This window comes from Larus michahellis, chromosome 4 (assembly GCF_964199755.1).
Source record: "Larus michahellis chromosome 4, bLarMic1.1, whole genome shotgun sequence".
Lineage (NCBI taxonomy): Eukaryota > Metazoa > Chordata > Aves > Charadriiformes > Laridae > Larus > Larus michahellis.
Window position 1 is genome coordinate 66,206,332 of NC_133899.1, and position 16,673 is coordinate 66,223,004.

The following is a 16,673-nucleotide window of genomic DNA, read 5'->3' on the forward strand; positions in this document are numbered from 1 at the left end:
CAAAGATCAGTGTTGTGGTGTTTGATCCACGTGTTAATGATCTGGGAAGTGGGTGAACAATGAGACTCTGCAGAGGACATCAAATTATCAAGGAAGCCTGAAGAACTCCAGAGGATCCTAATAAAGCTGGGTGCGTGGACAGCACAGTGGTAGATGAAATACACTGTTGACTATTGCAAAACATTGCACACCAGAAGGCATTAATTTGATTTTTCGTACATTTTAATGGATTTTAAATTAACTGTAGCAACTCAGGAAAAGATCTGAGGATTGCAGTAAGCAACTTGGTGATATTCTCTGTTGAAGAAATGGTAACAATTTAGATTTTAATTTGAAGAGAAAAAAAGCAGACAATGTAAGGGGTTATATAATAGATAGGCTGAAAATAACATTGAAAATATGGTAACGTCAGTAGGTAATTGATGGCGTGCCTTTGTCTTGACTACTGTCCAGACCTTCAGCTGGAGAAGTGATGGAGCAGTGCCAGTTTCATGCTGCTCAGGAGCTGGCTCATTGAACTCTGTTCTGGACTGAACAGAAATAGCCAGACTAGAGGAAGTTCGGAGATGGATGATGAAGCAGATAAGAGGTCTGCAAAAACTTCTGCGTGAAGAACAATTATATAGATAATGAAGAGCTGAATGAGGAGAACATGGCAAAAGTACATTTCCTGAGAAGGAGAGTCAGGAGATGTTCAGGGAGCCTGAAAGGCTGCAAAAATAGCATGGGCAAATAAAAGTGGGATTTTTTTGTTTGTTCACACACTGCACAAGTAATTGCTGTAACTCATTGCCATAAGATACCATAAAAATTAACAGTGTTCTAAAAAAAGTGTGAACATTTATATAAGGAGTAAGACTATCTGTGACTACAATAAATAAGAACTTCTTGCAAATTTTGTAAAGATGCAGTCCTTTCCTTATACTTAAAAGCATATTCCTTTCTCTAAGAAGTCGGAATTTAAGAAAAGTGTCTCTGTGCAAAAGCCTTATACTAGTAAATAGAAGAAAAATTAAGATTTAAGCTTAAGCTGGAGGAAACTTTTGATCAGATGATTTTCCTTCAGTTTCTAAGCTCCCCTTTTAGAGATGATAATGAAGCGAGGGGGAGGGAATCCAACATGAAAATTAATCAAAGACTTCTGTATTACAAGAGAAAATCTGAGCAGGTCCTTCCTGCAGAGTCTGCTAGTGAACTTTTTGCTTAGAGCCTGGGCAGTGCATCCTGAAATAACCAAGCATCTTTTTCAGATGACCTGCCACAGACAGGCTCATTTCTTTCTGCTGTCCCAGGGGTAGATTGTGCTCTGGGTAGATTGTGCCTCACCAGCACTGATGCCCCTTCCCAGCACCGCAGCCTGTGAACAGCCTGAAATTGTGATCTACATGAATAGCCTTGACTTTATTCTAGTGTGAGTTTGTGGAGAGTAGGCAAGCGGTTTTTAGTGAGTTGTGCTGATATTCCTGAAGGAGAAGTACCTGGGTGAGGGGGGGGTTGAACTCTCTGAGCCAACTGGAGTTGGACTGAGGTGGGAAAAGGAAGGAACCTGGAGCTGGGTTTGGTCAGGAGGCCGCTGAGTGCCTTTGCTCTCTTCCTGCAGGCTGCTCGGCAGAATGGCCACGGAGGAGCGGCACCTCTCCTCCAGCTGTGGGTCCTTCATCAAGACCGAGCCCTCCAGCCCATCCTCTGGCATCGACGCCATCAGCCACCACAGCCCGAGCGGCTCCTCCGATGCTAGCGGCGGCTACGGCATCGCTATGGGTGGCCACCCCAATGGCCTAGACTCACCACCCATGTTCAATGGTACAGGGATTGGCGGTGGGTCCTGCCGTAAGCGTTACGACGACTGCGCCAGCACCATCATGGAGGACTCACCCACCAAGTGCGAGTACATGCTCAATGCAATCCCCAAGCGGCTGTGCCTGGTGTGTGGGGACATTGCTTCTGGATACCACTACGGCGTGGCTTCCTGTGAGGCGTGCAAAGCCTTCTTCAAGAGGACTATTCAAGGTATGGTGGGAAAGGAGGGAAACTGAGACATTAACTCCATAGCAAAAAATGGAGGCAGCCCCAGATATTGCTGAGGCTGCAGTGTTTACATGTCATAAGAAGGGGACAAGAGAGGGTGAACGTAATGCATCTAACCCTCCATTCTTTTGTATGCCTCATCCTTCTGCCTGGCTCTGGTCCTTCCAAATCAACCTAGACGTAAAGTTAGGCTTTGCAGTGGTAGGAACCTTTGCCAAGTTCCTAGCCTAGCTGGCTACCAGATCTGGTTATCTGGCCTAGTGGATCTTCCTGCCTCTGCTAGTGGTACTGATGACCTGATAATGTGGCTGCTCGTAGACTGAGGCCTGGAAAGGGAATGCTTTGCACTCTAAAGGTGGTTTTAAGGCCCATTTAAAGAGTGGATTCCCCTGCCTAGAGATGGCATCTCTTTAGAGATGTCTGCACCTTGAGGCGAAAGCTCCAGCATCACAGGAGTAGAAAGGTTCTCACTCTGTCCTGCCAGTCTTAATTTGTGGCCATGGACTCCATACAAACCTCACCACAAGGATGGACAGGGCACTTGGATGAGAGTCAATCCTGTGTTCCTACTTTTTCAGCTCCACCAACCCTTTTCCTTAAGATGCAGCTTCTTTGCATATAAAGAATTTAGGCACTGAGGAGATAGAGATACCCAGTTTTTGTCAGTCTTACTAAGGATGAGAAATTCCTCAGGTGATTTTGAAAACCAGTGCATGTATGTGTAGATGAAATGCAGTGCATGCTCCTGCACGTACGATTCACATATGAGATGTATGGCTGTGTCCTGACTGCCAAAGGTATGCTACAGATATACACACACACACGGGTACAACAATATAGCCAGAAGTGGAAGTGCATCCAGGCAAACTCCAACATCCATGGAAGCTTGGGTGTACTTAACGCAAGCAGGCCCTGTGTAAGCAAACATGCCTGGACATACAGATACTCCCTTTATTTCCTGCACTCTCTAACTGGAAAAAGGACAGAATCATTCACCTGCCAGTGGAAAGTGTATTGAGTTTACCCAACCATGGTGGGGACAGACGTCCAGTGAGCAAGCAGCTCTGCATGTACTTGGCTGTTGGCTGGGGTCGATCCACCACAGCAACACTTCCTTGTCTCCTGTGAAATGAAAGAAATGTGCATGTGGGGAGTGCACTTATTTTTGTTCACTGAATAGGCCTGATTACACTCTGTCACTGGGGATGTTGTCAATGACAACGTCAATGACGTGTTGTCAATTGACGATGTCAATGACATAGGCAGTAGGATTGAGTGCACCCTCAGCAAGTTTGCAGATGACATGAAGCTGAATGGTGCGCTTGATGCTCCTGAGGGACAGGGTGCCATCCAGAGGGACCCGGACAGGCTCAAGAAGTGAACCTGTATGAACCTCATGAGGTTCAACAAGGCCAAGTGCAGGGTCCTGCACCTGGGCCGAGGCAATCCCCAGTATCAGCACAGGCTGGGGGATGAAGCAATTGAGAGCAGCCCTGCTGAGAAGGACTTGGGGGTACTGGTGGATGAAAAGTTGGACGTGAGCTGGCAATGGGTGCTCGCAGCCCAGAAAGCCAACTGTATCCTGGGTGGCATCAAAAGAAGCGTGGCCAGCAGGTTGAAGGAGTGATTCTGCCCCTCTACTCTGCTCTCGTGAGACCCCACCTAGAGTACTGCATCAACCTCTGGAGCCCTCAGCATGGGAAAGACATGGACTTGTTGGAGCAGGTCCAGAAGAGGGTCAGAATCATGATCAGAGTGATGGAACACCTCTCCTATGAGGACAGGCTGAGAGAGTTGGGGTCATTCAGCCTGGAGAAGAGAAGACTCTGGGGAGAGCTGAATTGCAGCCTTTCCGTACTTGAAAGGGAGCCTACAGGAAAGATGGGAACAAACCCCTGCTATCAGGGGTAATGGCTTTAAACTAAAAGAGTGTGGATTTAGACTAGATATAAGGAAGAAATTTTTTACAATGCAGGTGTTGAAACACTGGCACAGGTTGCCCAGAGAGGCGGTACGTGTCCCATCCCTGGAAACATTCGAGGTCAGGCTGGGCGGGGCTCTGAGCAACCTGATGTAGTTAAAGATGTCCCTGTTCATTGCAGGTTGGACTTGATGACCTTTAAAGATCCCTTCCAACCCAAACTATCCTGTAATTCTATGATTCTGTGTTCAACTCTGGAGTGAGCAGAGCAGTACAGGGTGCAGTTCGGCCCAGGTCTCTGCAGAATTCACTATTTCTAGCTTAATTTCTTAGATTCTAGATATCTCTCCCTACTGTTATCCAGCTGTGGAAATAATCACTCTGGCCACCTCTAGGGCATTGGCAGGGTTTCTGTGATTTGTCATTGCTGAATCTCCTGTGATTGAATGTGAACTTTTACTTGGACTTCTGACTGTCAACACCAACTCTGTCCCTCCTCCAGCACTTGGACACATTCCCAGTGTTTCTTTTTGGCACATTCGGGTGCTAAAGGAGGGACAGGGTAGTATTTTGAAGCAAAGCCCTAGGGGTTCCCTACAAAGGAAGAGACTGAAAAACTAACCCCTCGTGGGCGCGATACCGGAGCATCTCTGTGGCAGAGCAGAAGAGACCTAACTTGGAGAGAGAGAAAAGGACCTAGCAACGTTTGAAGAGTTTTCAGAGAAAATTAAAAGAAAATGATGCAGTGTGGCAGTAACTAAAGCCTGTATCAGCCTGGGTGATATATCAGCTGACTTAATCCCAAGAAGGGAGAGTGCTTCTTTCCAACCCCCTCTCCCCAACACAGCCATATTCTCCTTGTGGTTCCCTAATTGATTGCCTGTTAACATGTAACAGATGGGGAAAAGGAATAACCAGAGATTTCTCTCACCCTGTCATCAGCTTGGGCTGGCGACTGAGGTACAAAAATGCTTTTATTCCCAGGAGGGGGAGAGTTGAGTGTGCTGTGCCCAAGGGTGAGCAATTTCAGCTACAGAGCTGAAGGCTGAGCCCAGGGGAGTAGGCAGCAAATAGGGCTGCAGAGTTTGGTTGAATCAAGAAAATGCACTGTTCCCAGGGCTCTGCTGCAGTGCATGCGATATCCAAGCACAGCCTTGGATATGCAGGGGAAAAGGGTTTAAGGATCACGTAAAAGAGATGGTGAGTGGCAAAAGCATTTCCAAAACGTGTTCAGCCTGCAACTGTATTACGTTCAGTAGATGTGTTAAGCATCTAACTGAAGAAGCAGGAAAAATACTCATCCAGGCTGCCTAACATCGATATAAGGTGTGCAGAAAGCATACAGATGTGTATGCTATACAATTGCATTCCCTGCTAGTATCAAAAGACCTGCCATGATTCTAGTGTCTGGGAGTGGCGTTGTCTCAATGGTTTGATTACAGAGATGGAGCTATGACCCCAGGATTTCCCAAGTGCTCAGGAGCTGCAGTATGTAAATTCGTCATCAGGCTTTTGTGGTCTTGGACCAGCCACTTCACTTCTCTCTGCTTGAGTATTGAAAGATTAAAAACTAATGACTATTATGAGAGTACTTAATCTGGTGGCCCTACATTTGGTAACTTTATTAAGTAGTAAGTGTGCATGCTGCTATAAAATGGCTCTAAATCTATCCTGGATGATTAGACCACTGGAGCCCTATCTAGATAGCCCTGATCATGAAGCAGAGCTTTGCTCTAAGTCCCCCCTCCAACTACCCCCCTCCGCTGCTACAAATGACCCCAGTCTGCCTATTGGGTTTTTTTAGCTGCATTAACTCGTGTAAAACCTGCATGTCTTGAGGCAGGAGGATCTTGCAATAGCCTCTCTGCTCCCCCTGCTGCTGCCACAGCAGTGGGAAAAACGGATATCCAACTGCAGATCTTCTTTGAGCCTGACAGCTCTGCAACTCACTTGCCCCCTTAGCCAGGTAAGGCCATGCTGTCCTGGACAACATGAGTGGTGTTGCTTTTCAAGTGATGGGGAGAAGATAGGCTAAAAGCCAGCATGGACATGGCGGGTTATCTCTGAGGTCTGTAGCTATATGGGAGTTTTCCATTAGTAGAATTTTTCCAAAGAAAAGCAGAATTTTTACCAAGTCCAATTTCCCCAAGGAAAATTTTGATCATAGGAGAAAAAAAGAAGTCGGGAAAATCCGAACCATTGATTCACTTCAAGTTGAATTGGAGTGGTTGGTTTTGCTGAACTAAGCTAGGATCACACAACACTTCCTAACCTGTCCCACAGGTTATGGGCGGCGGGGGTCACACCTGTGACGTCTCTTATATTGTGTTACATTGCCCAAGGGAAGGATCAAGGCCTAGAAACCTGTGTGTCATTTCCACTTTGCAGCACTGGCAATGCTTAGGAAGGAAAGGTGAAAACCTGAGACGAGATGACAGCACGCACCACTGGGCTACAGGCCTTTCACTCTGAACGCATTATTTTGAACTCCAGGGCTGGACTTCCCACACTTTGAGGCAGAGTCAGAAATTCTGGACTGACTTGAAGCATTTTCGGTCAGCTAGGCTGTCTGGCAAAACTTTAATCTTATTTCTCTACCGTTGTATTGCTTTATGGGAGCTGTGCTTTGGGTCCCCGTTATATTCTAGCAGCAGTGTGCATTTAGCTCCATGATGCAAGTATCCACCATAAAAACACATACCATGGGCATCACCTGACTTTGTGAATATTGTTGAAGATGCAATCTAGCAAAGATAGGTGAGAATCTGAATTTCAGGCATGTTGAAGTATGCTGCTGTTGGGGCTTAAGAGAGATCTGATTGGAAACCAAGAATTTCCTATTAGTTGAATGTAATGGAACGAATCTGTTACATGGAAGATAATGTGTATTGGATGTTTCTGAATTATTATTTTTTTTTAATTTCTATTCCATGGAAAATCCTAACTAATCCTTTCATCCAAATTTAGGACAAAGGCAAATGCTGGATTTCTTATGGGGTACAAATTCTTAATCTAACTCTACTCTATTAATTCTTTTAATAGTTTGCTCAGTAGATAGAGTATTATATGTCAATCAAATATATGGTCATTATCTTTTGTTCATCAGTCGTTACAACTGGTAGATAGTTTTGCCTATTCTGAATATTAACTAATAACAGTGCTGTGTGGCTATATGTGCCCTTTATTATTCAACGTATTCCTGGCTGTGACTACCCTTCATATATTTTTCATTTTCAAATAGTGAAAATTAAGGCTATTTCTAAAATGATGCATTAATATAAATTAAAAATAAAATAAAATAAAAGCTTAAAGCTCATCAAAAGAGATCTGAATTAAGATTTCCCTCTCTGATCTTTGTGAGCTTGGAACTCATACCCATGAGGTGATACAACAGGACTTGCAAGGAGTGATATTGGGGAGGACTGGTTATTGGGGAGTTAGCAGAAACACATTTACCGTCATCTTCTGAATAGGCAGGTTATGTATCAGGCAAAGTGCTTGCATGTGTGGATTCCCTGCTTGAGTCTTGCAAGCTTCAAACTCAGTGGGTGTAGCAATACAACTGCTGTGCTGGGATGCCCTTACACCAATAAGGGGCTTAAACTGTGGATTAAGCAGCTCAGAGGACTTGTAGGGATTTATAAAAGGCTTGTAACAAAATCTGTAGTCTTCTAGAGCTCCCTGGTTGTCATTACGGTGCTAAGGAGGGAGGAGCAGTTGAGAGAGTTTGCTCGTTTTCCTGAGCAAAATAGCATTACCATCCACAAGATCAGCAAAGGGCCTGTGAAATGCAGAAAGGAGGTTTTGTGTCCCTACAGTAGCACCCACAGCAGCCAGGCACCGTCCTATCCTTCTGTCCTTCTCAGAAACGTGCCTGCTAGTTCTCAGATGGGAGTTGACAACCAAAAACCAGATGTTCTGAGCTCTCCAAAAACTTCTGAAGCATAACCAGGGAAAGTAAAGTGCCCCGTGGATCTAGTTCCTGAGTGCTGCTTATTATTCACAGCTCTAGCACTTGGATTCAGAAAACCATCTCCAGTGCAACTCAACTCTATTGGTCTTGTGTTTTCTTTTTGCATCAGTGCATCCATACAGAGAACTCTGTGCAGAATGATCTTCTCTGTGGAACTTCAGTAAAGTATTTCTGTGTCAGAAACCCTACAGACAAACTTGCTGCCAGTAGGTAGCCACAGAGCCCATCTCCTGTGTCCTCATGCAAGCAGGAGGCTGATTTGAGTGAGGTTGTGCAAAATGTCCTAGTCCTCTTTTATGGAGCAGGAGCCAGGTGTGCCACCCTGAGGAGGCCGACAGTGCTGGCGTTACACATATAGCCACCTCCTTTTCGTCTCATAGCATCAAGAGTCCCAAAGCCTTGGTTCTTACATGTATAAGGCACATGAAGTAAAATTTTTGTTAAGTCAAGCACTAGGGCTTATCTCACTTGCTTTTCCAAAGCCTCATTTTCCTGCAAGTGCTAAACATGTGTACTAGGGTGGGGAGTTTTTGTGGGTTGGGTTTTGTGTTGTTTTTTGTTTTTTTTGAGGTGGGAAGGGTGTTGGGGGTTTTTTGTGGTTGGTTTTTTTTTTTTTATTGGTTTGCTCGGGTTTGTTGTTTTGTTTGGTTTTTTTTCTTTCCAAAAATAGGAGCCTCTACTGATGCTTGTATATACTCAGGCACCTAGATCATGGACGTGTCACTGGAAGCACAGGACAGCCCTGCTGAAAATCAGATCACTTACTCAAGTGCCTAAATACAGATTTACAGGTCAAATGTTTGGATCACTTTCTTTGAAAACTGTGGCTTAAAAAATAACCCTCCTAACTCCCGCAGATCATTGGAGAGATTTTCTTCTGATTTTCACAAAGTAGTTTTCCTCACACGGGGATGCAGGCTCTGATGCCTCAGTTAGAAGGGCTAATTAAAGTGGAAGGTAATAGAGAATCCAATCCATGTATATTATCAGTGTTCCCCATCCTGGTGCAGGAGGTCAGATGAACCTGCTGATCTGGCACTGCACTCACCAAGGGCCTTTTTACAGTCTTCGGGTCCCTTTTCACCGAGACACCCAAATTATCTGTTTACCTTCAGAATCAGAGATAAAAAGGATTCAGGACAAAACAAAACAAAAAAAAACCCCAACCAAACAACAAAAAAAACCAACATGGGGGCAGTATAACAATTGTTACAAAATTGGGATAAAAGGAAATAAATGCAAAAGCTGAGGTGCCTATGAGATGGATTTCCCTGGGGATTCCTGCTCTCAGTCCTCTGGCCCCAGGGGGACCAGCAGAGAGTGACACCTCACCATTGGTCACAACCGCAGCATGCTGTGTCAAATCACTAGGGTGAAAAGACACGACTTGAATGAAGGGAATTTGGAACTTAATAGCAGATATTTCTGAATCTGGGTTTTCCCCTGAAATTCAGGAAAGGGTGCAGTCATCTGGCCCTCTTGAGTCACACAAAGAAGGAGATGAGACATCTGTGTGCAGCAGGACAGAGTATGCAAGGAGGGGAGAGGAGAGGGAAAGAATGGTGAAAAGCAATGAAGAAGAAACCAGAAAAGGAGGAGAGATGGGGGTGAGGAGGTGTGTCTTCAGAAAGCAGAAGACGAAAAAGTTTTAGCTTTAAAGACTTTCTTGGCTACTTCTATCTCATCTTCCCTGAGTTTCCTTGTAGAAAGGCTTTATAGAAAGGCAGGATCAGTAAGCAGGGAGCAGTTTGTGCTCTCAGTGCTGTACTAATTCGGAGTTCAGCTCCCCTGAGAAGCCCTGTCCAGAACTTAAGCAGGAGCTGGGTGGGACTTTACTGTGCTCCCCAACCTCAGGGAGGCATTCTCCTCTTCCTAGTCCCTCATTTTCCAGAGAGGTATGGTAACTATGAGGTCTCCTGAAAGACCAAGCGCTGGTGTGCAATTTTCAGGTGCTCCTATTATGTGTGCTGTTTAACAGTCAAAGGTCTAATTTTACAGAAAATAAGGTAATTTTGCAGTTCTCCAGCATAAAAAACATGATCTATCACTTTAATAGTCCTTGGCTGTTTCTCAGCATCTCTCATTAAAAGGCTTTAAAGTGCAGTTAGACCTTAATGAATCAAGATTCACGATCTCACCAGAAGGTAGGTTTGATGCTCGTTTCATTTTGCAGACGAACAAACTAGGACACAGAGAGGAAGTGATTTGCCCTCCAAGGCCACATGAAGGCTTAGAACAAATCCAAACTCTGATCTGGTCACCCACAACTTGATTTTTTGAAACCATTTTTTAGGTAAACCTTGTGCCATGGCATCGGTGAGGTCCTAGCAGTTTTTTCAGATCAAATGTACATATTGTCTAAGTGAAGGAAACCTCTTCTAATAAGCAACAGTTCAAAGCAAGGCCTTGTTTATTAGATTATCCCATTTTCTGCCTTTTCCTTCTGGGTCACATAATGTACAGTTCATGACACAGAGAGACTTGACTCAAATCTTATACGTACATACAGATTTGTCCACATACACCCTTGTGTGCTGATGCTCTTCTGCAGGGCCTTGCAGCACCCCCAGCTGCTGCAGTGAAGGGGAAGCTCTCTCCGAGCCCCGTGCGCCGGCAGCCGGGCTGGTGGTGTGACCGCCAGCTGCTGGGAGGCTGCTGGAATTTCGATGAGTTAATCTCATCACTTTATCACAGGGCACTTACAGAAATTACAGGGAGCTGTGAGCAGCTCACTGTGCTGGCAGCCAGCCCCAGGACCCATAAAAGAAATTGAGACAGACACACACACACAAAAAAAAAAGTCAGAGAACTTTGTTAAAGTTTTGGACACGATAGTTTTTCTTGGATGAGTTCTGCTTGGGTAGTGCTGATGGTGCCTTCCCTGGTGATGTCCCTGTTTTCTGCAATAATGGCAGGTATTGCCCCCAGTTGTAGCTCTCAATTCATGCAGTGCAGAGCATGTTTTTGGGGCCTGATATAAAATCCCATTTACTTTGGGAGCATTGTCTTGTGTGAAGAGGGCACAGTGGGCCTCACTTCTAGCATTTCCACCTGTAGAGAGGGCTGTAAGACACAGCAGCTGGAAGGCTGCTGGTGCTTTCTTCCTTTAGACTGGGCACAGCGTGTGGAAGGGGCACATGAGCCAGTGTTCAGTGTGAAGGCAATAAATGTGCTGAACGGGAGGTCCCACCAGTGCTGGGTGTAGTTTTTCACCTGTGCTTGCCAGCAAACCACACGGCTGCTGCGCTACATGATGGCCACTGCTTTGCCATCCAGGAAGGGACGCTTGCCCCGTGCCCACCCTGCTCTGTCTCAGTCCTTTAATAGTCATTATCCCAGTACAGAAGTTCCTTTGAGAACTGCTTAAAGTTGTACATACAGTCTGTATATGGTAACCAGTACCTACACCTACTCCGATACTATCGCATTTAGTTGTGATGTTGGTTTTGTAGACCCTTTCCAGTACTTTGCTTGTCAAGGGGTCCGTGGGCTGGAGGCATGGGGAAGCTGGGGGATCTGCTTTACACAGTGTAGAGGGACCTTGAGCTGCCAGATGAGGGTTGTCACCGTCTCCTGCTACTATAAGGGCTCAGTGTCCTTGGTGTAGTGTCTCTGGTCCTGGCTTTGGTGAGAAAGGTGGGCATTGAAACTAAGGCAAAGCCTTCCAAACTGAGACTGTGTTTGAGTTTTATCCCAGTTTTGTTCCTGCTCTGTTCCTTCCTGTGTGGGGCACAGCAAGTATCTGATCATGAGGTCAGGGCCTCCATACTCACAGGTCTGTAATGCGCTGGAGCTCTGTATCTAGAGCAGGAGTTTGTTTATTACCTTGAGATCAAGGCTGAATCTCAATTTCCAGCTCTCTGAGAACCTTGATACATTGCTGGCTATTGAAATTCAGGTGCTGCACAATGACAAAATGCAGTCTGCAACTTGTGCGGCACACTCTGCTCCTGCAGACAAACTGCATTTTGGGGGCAGATGAGCAATGGTAAGGAATGGGGTGGCTGGGCTGGAGCATAGGGGCAAGTTGCAAGCCTTGTGACAAAACAAGAGGCAAGAGGTAGAAGGTTTATAACTAGCAGGCAGATTACCTTTAGGCTTTGGGAGTTGCGTGCTCCTGGGATTTTACCCAGCATGGGCCAAGCATAGTGATATAATGATGCTTTCTTCCTTTTGAGTCTGTGCTCTGCCTTTCCACTCAGATTCCCAATGGGCTTTTCAACTGCTTAGTTAGTCCCACGGTCTAATCACCACCTGAGAGATTGGTATGTATCAGGTTGTTGGTCTTTAATTAGAGGAAGGAAAGGTCTCGCACAAGAACACAGAAATCCATTACAGAAGGAGGAGCAAAAATAAAGTCCTGTCCCAGTGCTACTAAATTGTAAGCTCTACTTATAATCTGATGGTATAAGAAGTCCATACTGTGTATTCCCTCAGCTCTCACCTACACTCCTCCCTACCGCTCTGACTCAACTCTTGAATCTCAATTTCCTGCTCTAAACCACCAAACTGACTTTTCCATTCTTCTGAACTGACTGTAGATCTTAGAAATCCTTTTTGGAGATGTCTGATTTATCCAGTAGCTAGACTGCCTTAAATGTATTGTCAATGCATCACTGTCAAGCTTAGATTTCCAGTCCTGCTCCACAGCAAACATTGAATAGCCCTCTTTAGAAACATCACCTCCAAAGTGAATGGCAGCTGTTTCCATTTGTTGTCTTCTAGGACTGAAAAACTGTTGCATTACGCTGTGATCCAGCATAATTCCATGTACACCCTCATATCAGACCCTCACATCCATGTTTCAGTTACATTCTTGGCTTATGATAAAATACAATGTGACCAGAAATAAATTTGGGAAGCTTCTTTCCCTGTTTTGTCTTGGAGGCAGTGTTGTGAGATGATCATAAATGAAAGGGAATGAGGAAAGAAATTCTGATGCTGTGTGCAAAGGGATGAGAGGCAGGTGCACCAGGACTCATAAAGTAAAACTGGAAAGATTTGCATAGAGAGCCTGTGTTCGTTTTACAGGACATCTTATCCGTCTTTCTCAATCCAGGTCTCCTGCTTCCCTGCTACCTGTAGTATGTCAGCTGGCAGGAGGAAGCAAAGGAGGAAATGCCATCTCTGAGCTTCCTGGTCCCCCAAACAAAGCAAGAATGGGCAGATAACATCCATCCCACAGACATGGAGCAAGACTGGCAAAAAGGGAATGCTGCTATGTCTGAACTGCTCCTACTCTCAGCCCTGGACTTCAGGGAACAGGCCAGGTCACAAGGGAAGATGACATGCCTGGAGGACACATTGTGTCTGAAAGCTCCAAATTGCAGTCAGCCCCTTGGATAGATAGGTTTCTTACAGTACTTAGAGCAGTATTGCTTTTTTTCTGAAATGTGTTCTGATAAGTAGTGTTGGGTGCTCTAAAAGCTATCGTCAGGTGGCTGTGGTCTCAGAGTATGTGTGTGTGCAAATGAGTGAGCAAACATGCAGCGTATGCAGACTGATGGTGGTGGGAATATCCGGGCACTACAGCCTGTCCCTGGATCAGTGGGGAGAACGTGGTTCCTGGGTGACCATCTCTGTGTTTGATTGCAGGGAATATTGAATACAGCTGCCCGGCCACCAATGAATGTGAGATCACGAAACGGAGGCGCAAGTCCTGTCAGGCCTGTCGCTTCATGAAATGCCTCAAAGTGGGGATGCTAAAAGAAGGTAAGACAGAGTCAGACTCAGAATTGTTCTCTGTCCCAACAGCACCCGGAACTCCAGGCCTTGCAGGATCTCCTAGGCTAACTACATGCTTGCCCTCTCTGGGTTTCCGAAGGTATCTTTTTACAGGCTTTGTAAAAGAGTCAGGATGGGCAGCGACTGAGAGGGCAGTCCAGAGAGGAGTGTAGTTCTAGACAGCACCCTCATGCTAGGATATTACTTCTAGCACTTGCAGGTTTGACAATAACTGGAAACTGTCTGTGCCAGACTGTTTCCTTTCCCAAAGGAACCCCAGGCTGGAGCACGTTGCTCTTCTTGCCCCCCAGGTGATCTTGCAGTGTTGGGGAGGAGAGGCTCTTGCATGATCATGACTGGGTTGGCTGAGCTTTGTGAAGGAAGGATGGAGTTAATGCAGAGCACAGTGTGCCACGAAGGTCTGCCCATATTCCCACTCAGGAGACTTTTTGAAGATGGTGGGTAGCACAGGTTTGTCTGGGAGCTGTGAGTCCCCTGCCCTGCATGCTCAACCTACATTGTGCTCAGCCTATTGATCTGTTCAGTGCTTTCTGAGCAGTGTTCAGCTTCTCTCTTGTGCTGCTTTTCCTCCCCCCACCCCCCTCCCCAATCCTTGTCCATTCAAGGTGAACTACAGGGAATTCAGTGGCAATTAAACACATTCTTATGGATTGACTTTAAAGCTTTGTTTCCCTTGAGTCCCTTTGGGAGAGGGAGTGAGGGGAGGAGGGGGAAGGAAGGAGAAGCATTGCATGCAACCCTCTGCATTGCTGTACCTGGCAGGGCATGGTCCCCCTCAGTTTAATCACAAGGAACAGCAGCTGGCAGTGGTCTGTGCAAGTCCTGCATGCTGGAGCCAAGATGCCAGCATGCAGCCTGCTTCCAGGTCATACCATCATAGCAGCTGGTGATGAATTGTACAACATCACTTGAGTCTGTATTACTTTGCACTAGGGCTTTCTCATTTCTTGAGAGGCAAGTTGATGGCAGCCAGTGTTGTTAAGAATGTAGATTAGATGTTAAACCCTATTCTGTTCTTTGATAGATGTGTAGGTTCTATGCTTAAATATCTTCCTGCCAAAGCACACCAGTTACCAAGGGGAGGAGATATGCAGGCTTGTGTAGTGCAGCCCTCCCTGATTTAGGTGTAGAGGTGGTAGACTCAGAGAATCTTGATCCACTGCTGGGAAGGAGGCATCTGCTTTTGGAGTTACAGAGGGACCACTGGAAACCTGCTTCTCTGCATGTGGTAGTTCGGAGCGGGGATATATCCCCTTACCCACATGCCAATCCACACCAGTGACACTGGCTTTAGTGGGAACGCAGATTGGTAATGCGCTCTAGCCTGCTTATACGAATCCCATAAAACAATGTTAAAAGCCTGATGGGGCTTCAGTCACTCTGCAGAGCAGCAGCATGGGTCCAGGCTCGCTGGCTGCCCATGTCGGTGCTGCCATGCATCCAACCAGTTGAGCCTCTCAGAGCAGCTGGGGGCGTAGAGTCGCAGGAGCCGGCGCTGGCATGTCTGACTGTGGGGCTGGGGCATCCTCTGCTTCCAGTTCTGGGAGTTCGATACAGTCCAGAGCAGGGTCCTGTGAAGGGTTTTGTGGCTTAGCCTCCAAGTTGTGTGAAAACAGTTAACTCCTTCTAGACCAGAGTTAGACTGAAAAGCAATGTAGGTTCACTCACACCACACTGTGTCTGAACTCCTGAACCCCATGGGATACTACTACTCATGGCAAACTGAAATTTGACTCTAAGGCTGCTTTTGTGCTGAAGTGTATTTAGTTATTCATACAGGGATTGATTTGGCATCATTAAAGCCACTGGGGAACGGTGGTTTGCTATTGATGTTAGTGTATCTGTGATCCTGCCCATAATATTTAGAGCTGTGGAATATACAGTATAAAGATTTATTGATAGTAATGGGATGCAAGAATACATGACAGTATAAAGAGGAGCAGAGGAGACTACACTAGCAATCTGCAAATAGGACTGTTGTGTCCTATTTGTTGTCAAGTGCTGTTAAGCAGGCATATTTTTTTTTCTCATTTTTTTGCTCAGTTTCCCAATCTGAGAAAGAAGGGTCATACTGCTTTGCTTTGCAAAAAGATTGTGAGGACCTGTTAGTTAACTTATGTGAAGCCTGGTGGAAGCACAAAGAATTAGTATACAGAATTCAATCAATACACGTTTTTAAAAGCAAAATCCAAAGAGGGAGAAAAATGGTTTTACAGTCTTTGGTCTCCACAGAGCCAGAAGTTTCTGGAAAGAACAAATCCATAATTGTTTGACTTGCTCAAAAATGCAGGATTGGCAAGGGATTTTGGATTAGAAAAGGTTCGTTAGTCTTTTCCATCTCTGATCTGTCATCCTATTAGCTCATCCATCCTTTTTCTCTGACAGGGCAGGACTGTTCCCAGCTGTACATTTCTAGTAGTTTAACTGTTTTTAAAAATCCCTGATGTCTTGGTTTCCCCAGGGAGCCTACTCTGCAATCTCCAAGCACTTATTAGGACAAGGTGTATCTTGATACTTGAGCTGTGATTTTTTTCCTTTCAGTAGTTCCCCTTCCTACTTTGCCTTGGTGTACTTCTCTTTTCCTTGGATTCATCCATGGCAGAAGGTTGCCATACCAGGTTCTTTCTCCTGCTTGATTACTGAAGTTTGCAGAAAAATGGTCTTGTGGTTAAAGGCAAGATCTAGAAACCATTTCTTCTCTTGACAGGTTTCTCCTTGATATCTTTGGCACTGGGTTGGTAACTTAGTGGGGACGTTTCTGGGTAGAGAAACTGTCTTTCCTCTGAAGAAGAAGAGTACGATATTCCATTAGTACCTAATTTAGGGCTTCATGATTTCTTCTCATTAAGGGAGGAAAGATTTTCCTGGTTATTGTCATCATGCATACCACCTCGTGCCTGCTGGGCATGTGGCATGAGCCAGTTCTTCAGGCAGAAGGTACCAGTATTCAAAGATGACAAACACAGGTAACCATGACTTCAAGCTTCTGCCTTACGCTTGAAATGC

The 16,673-nt window shown here is 45.6% G+C and overlaps 1 protein-coding gene across 4 annotated transcripts in view; it reads left to right on the forward strand.

Moving 5' to 3' along the window:
* ESRRB (estrogen related receptor beta) overlaps positions 1-16,673 on the forward strand; it is a 158,895-nt gene that overhangs the window by 111,058 nt on the left and 31,164 nt on the right. For all 4 annotated transcript variants that reach the window (XM_074585329.1, XM_074585330.1, XM_074585328.1 and 1 more), the window contains 2 exons: positions 1,601-2,010; positions 13,518-13,634. In XM_074585329.1, coding sequence (XP_074441430.1) covers positions 1,601-2,010; positions 13,518-13,634 — 527 coding nt within the window. The remainder of the gene's footprint in view (positions 1-1,600; positions 2,011-13,517; positions 13,635-16,673) is intronic.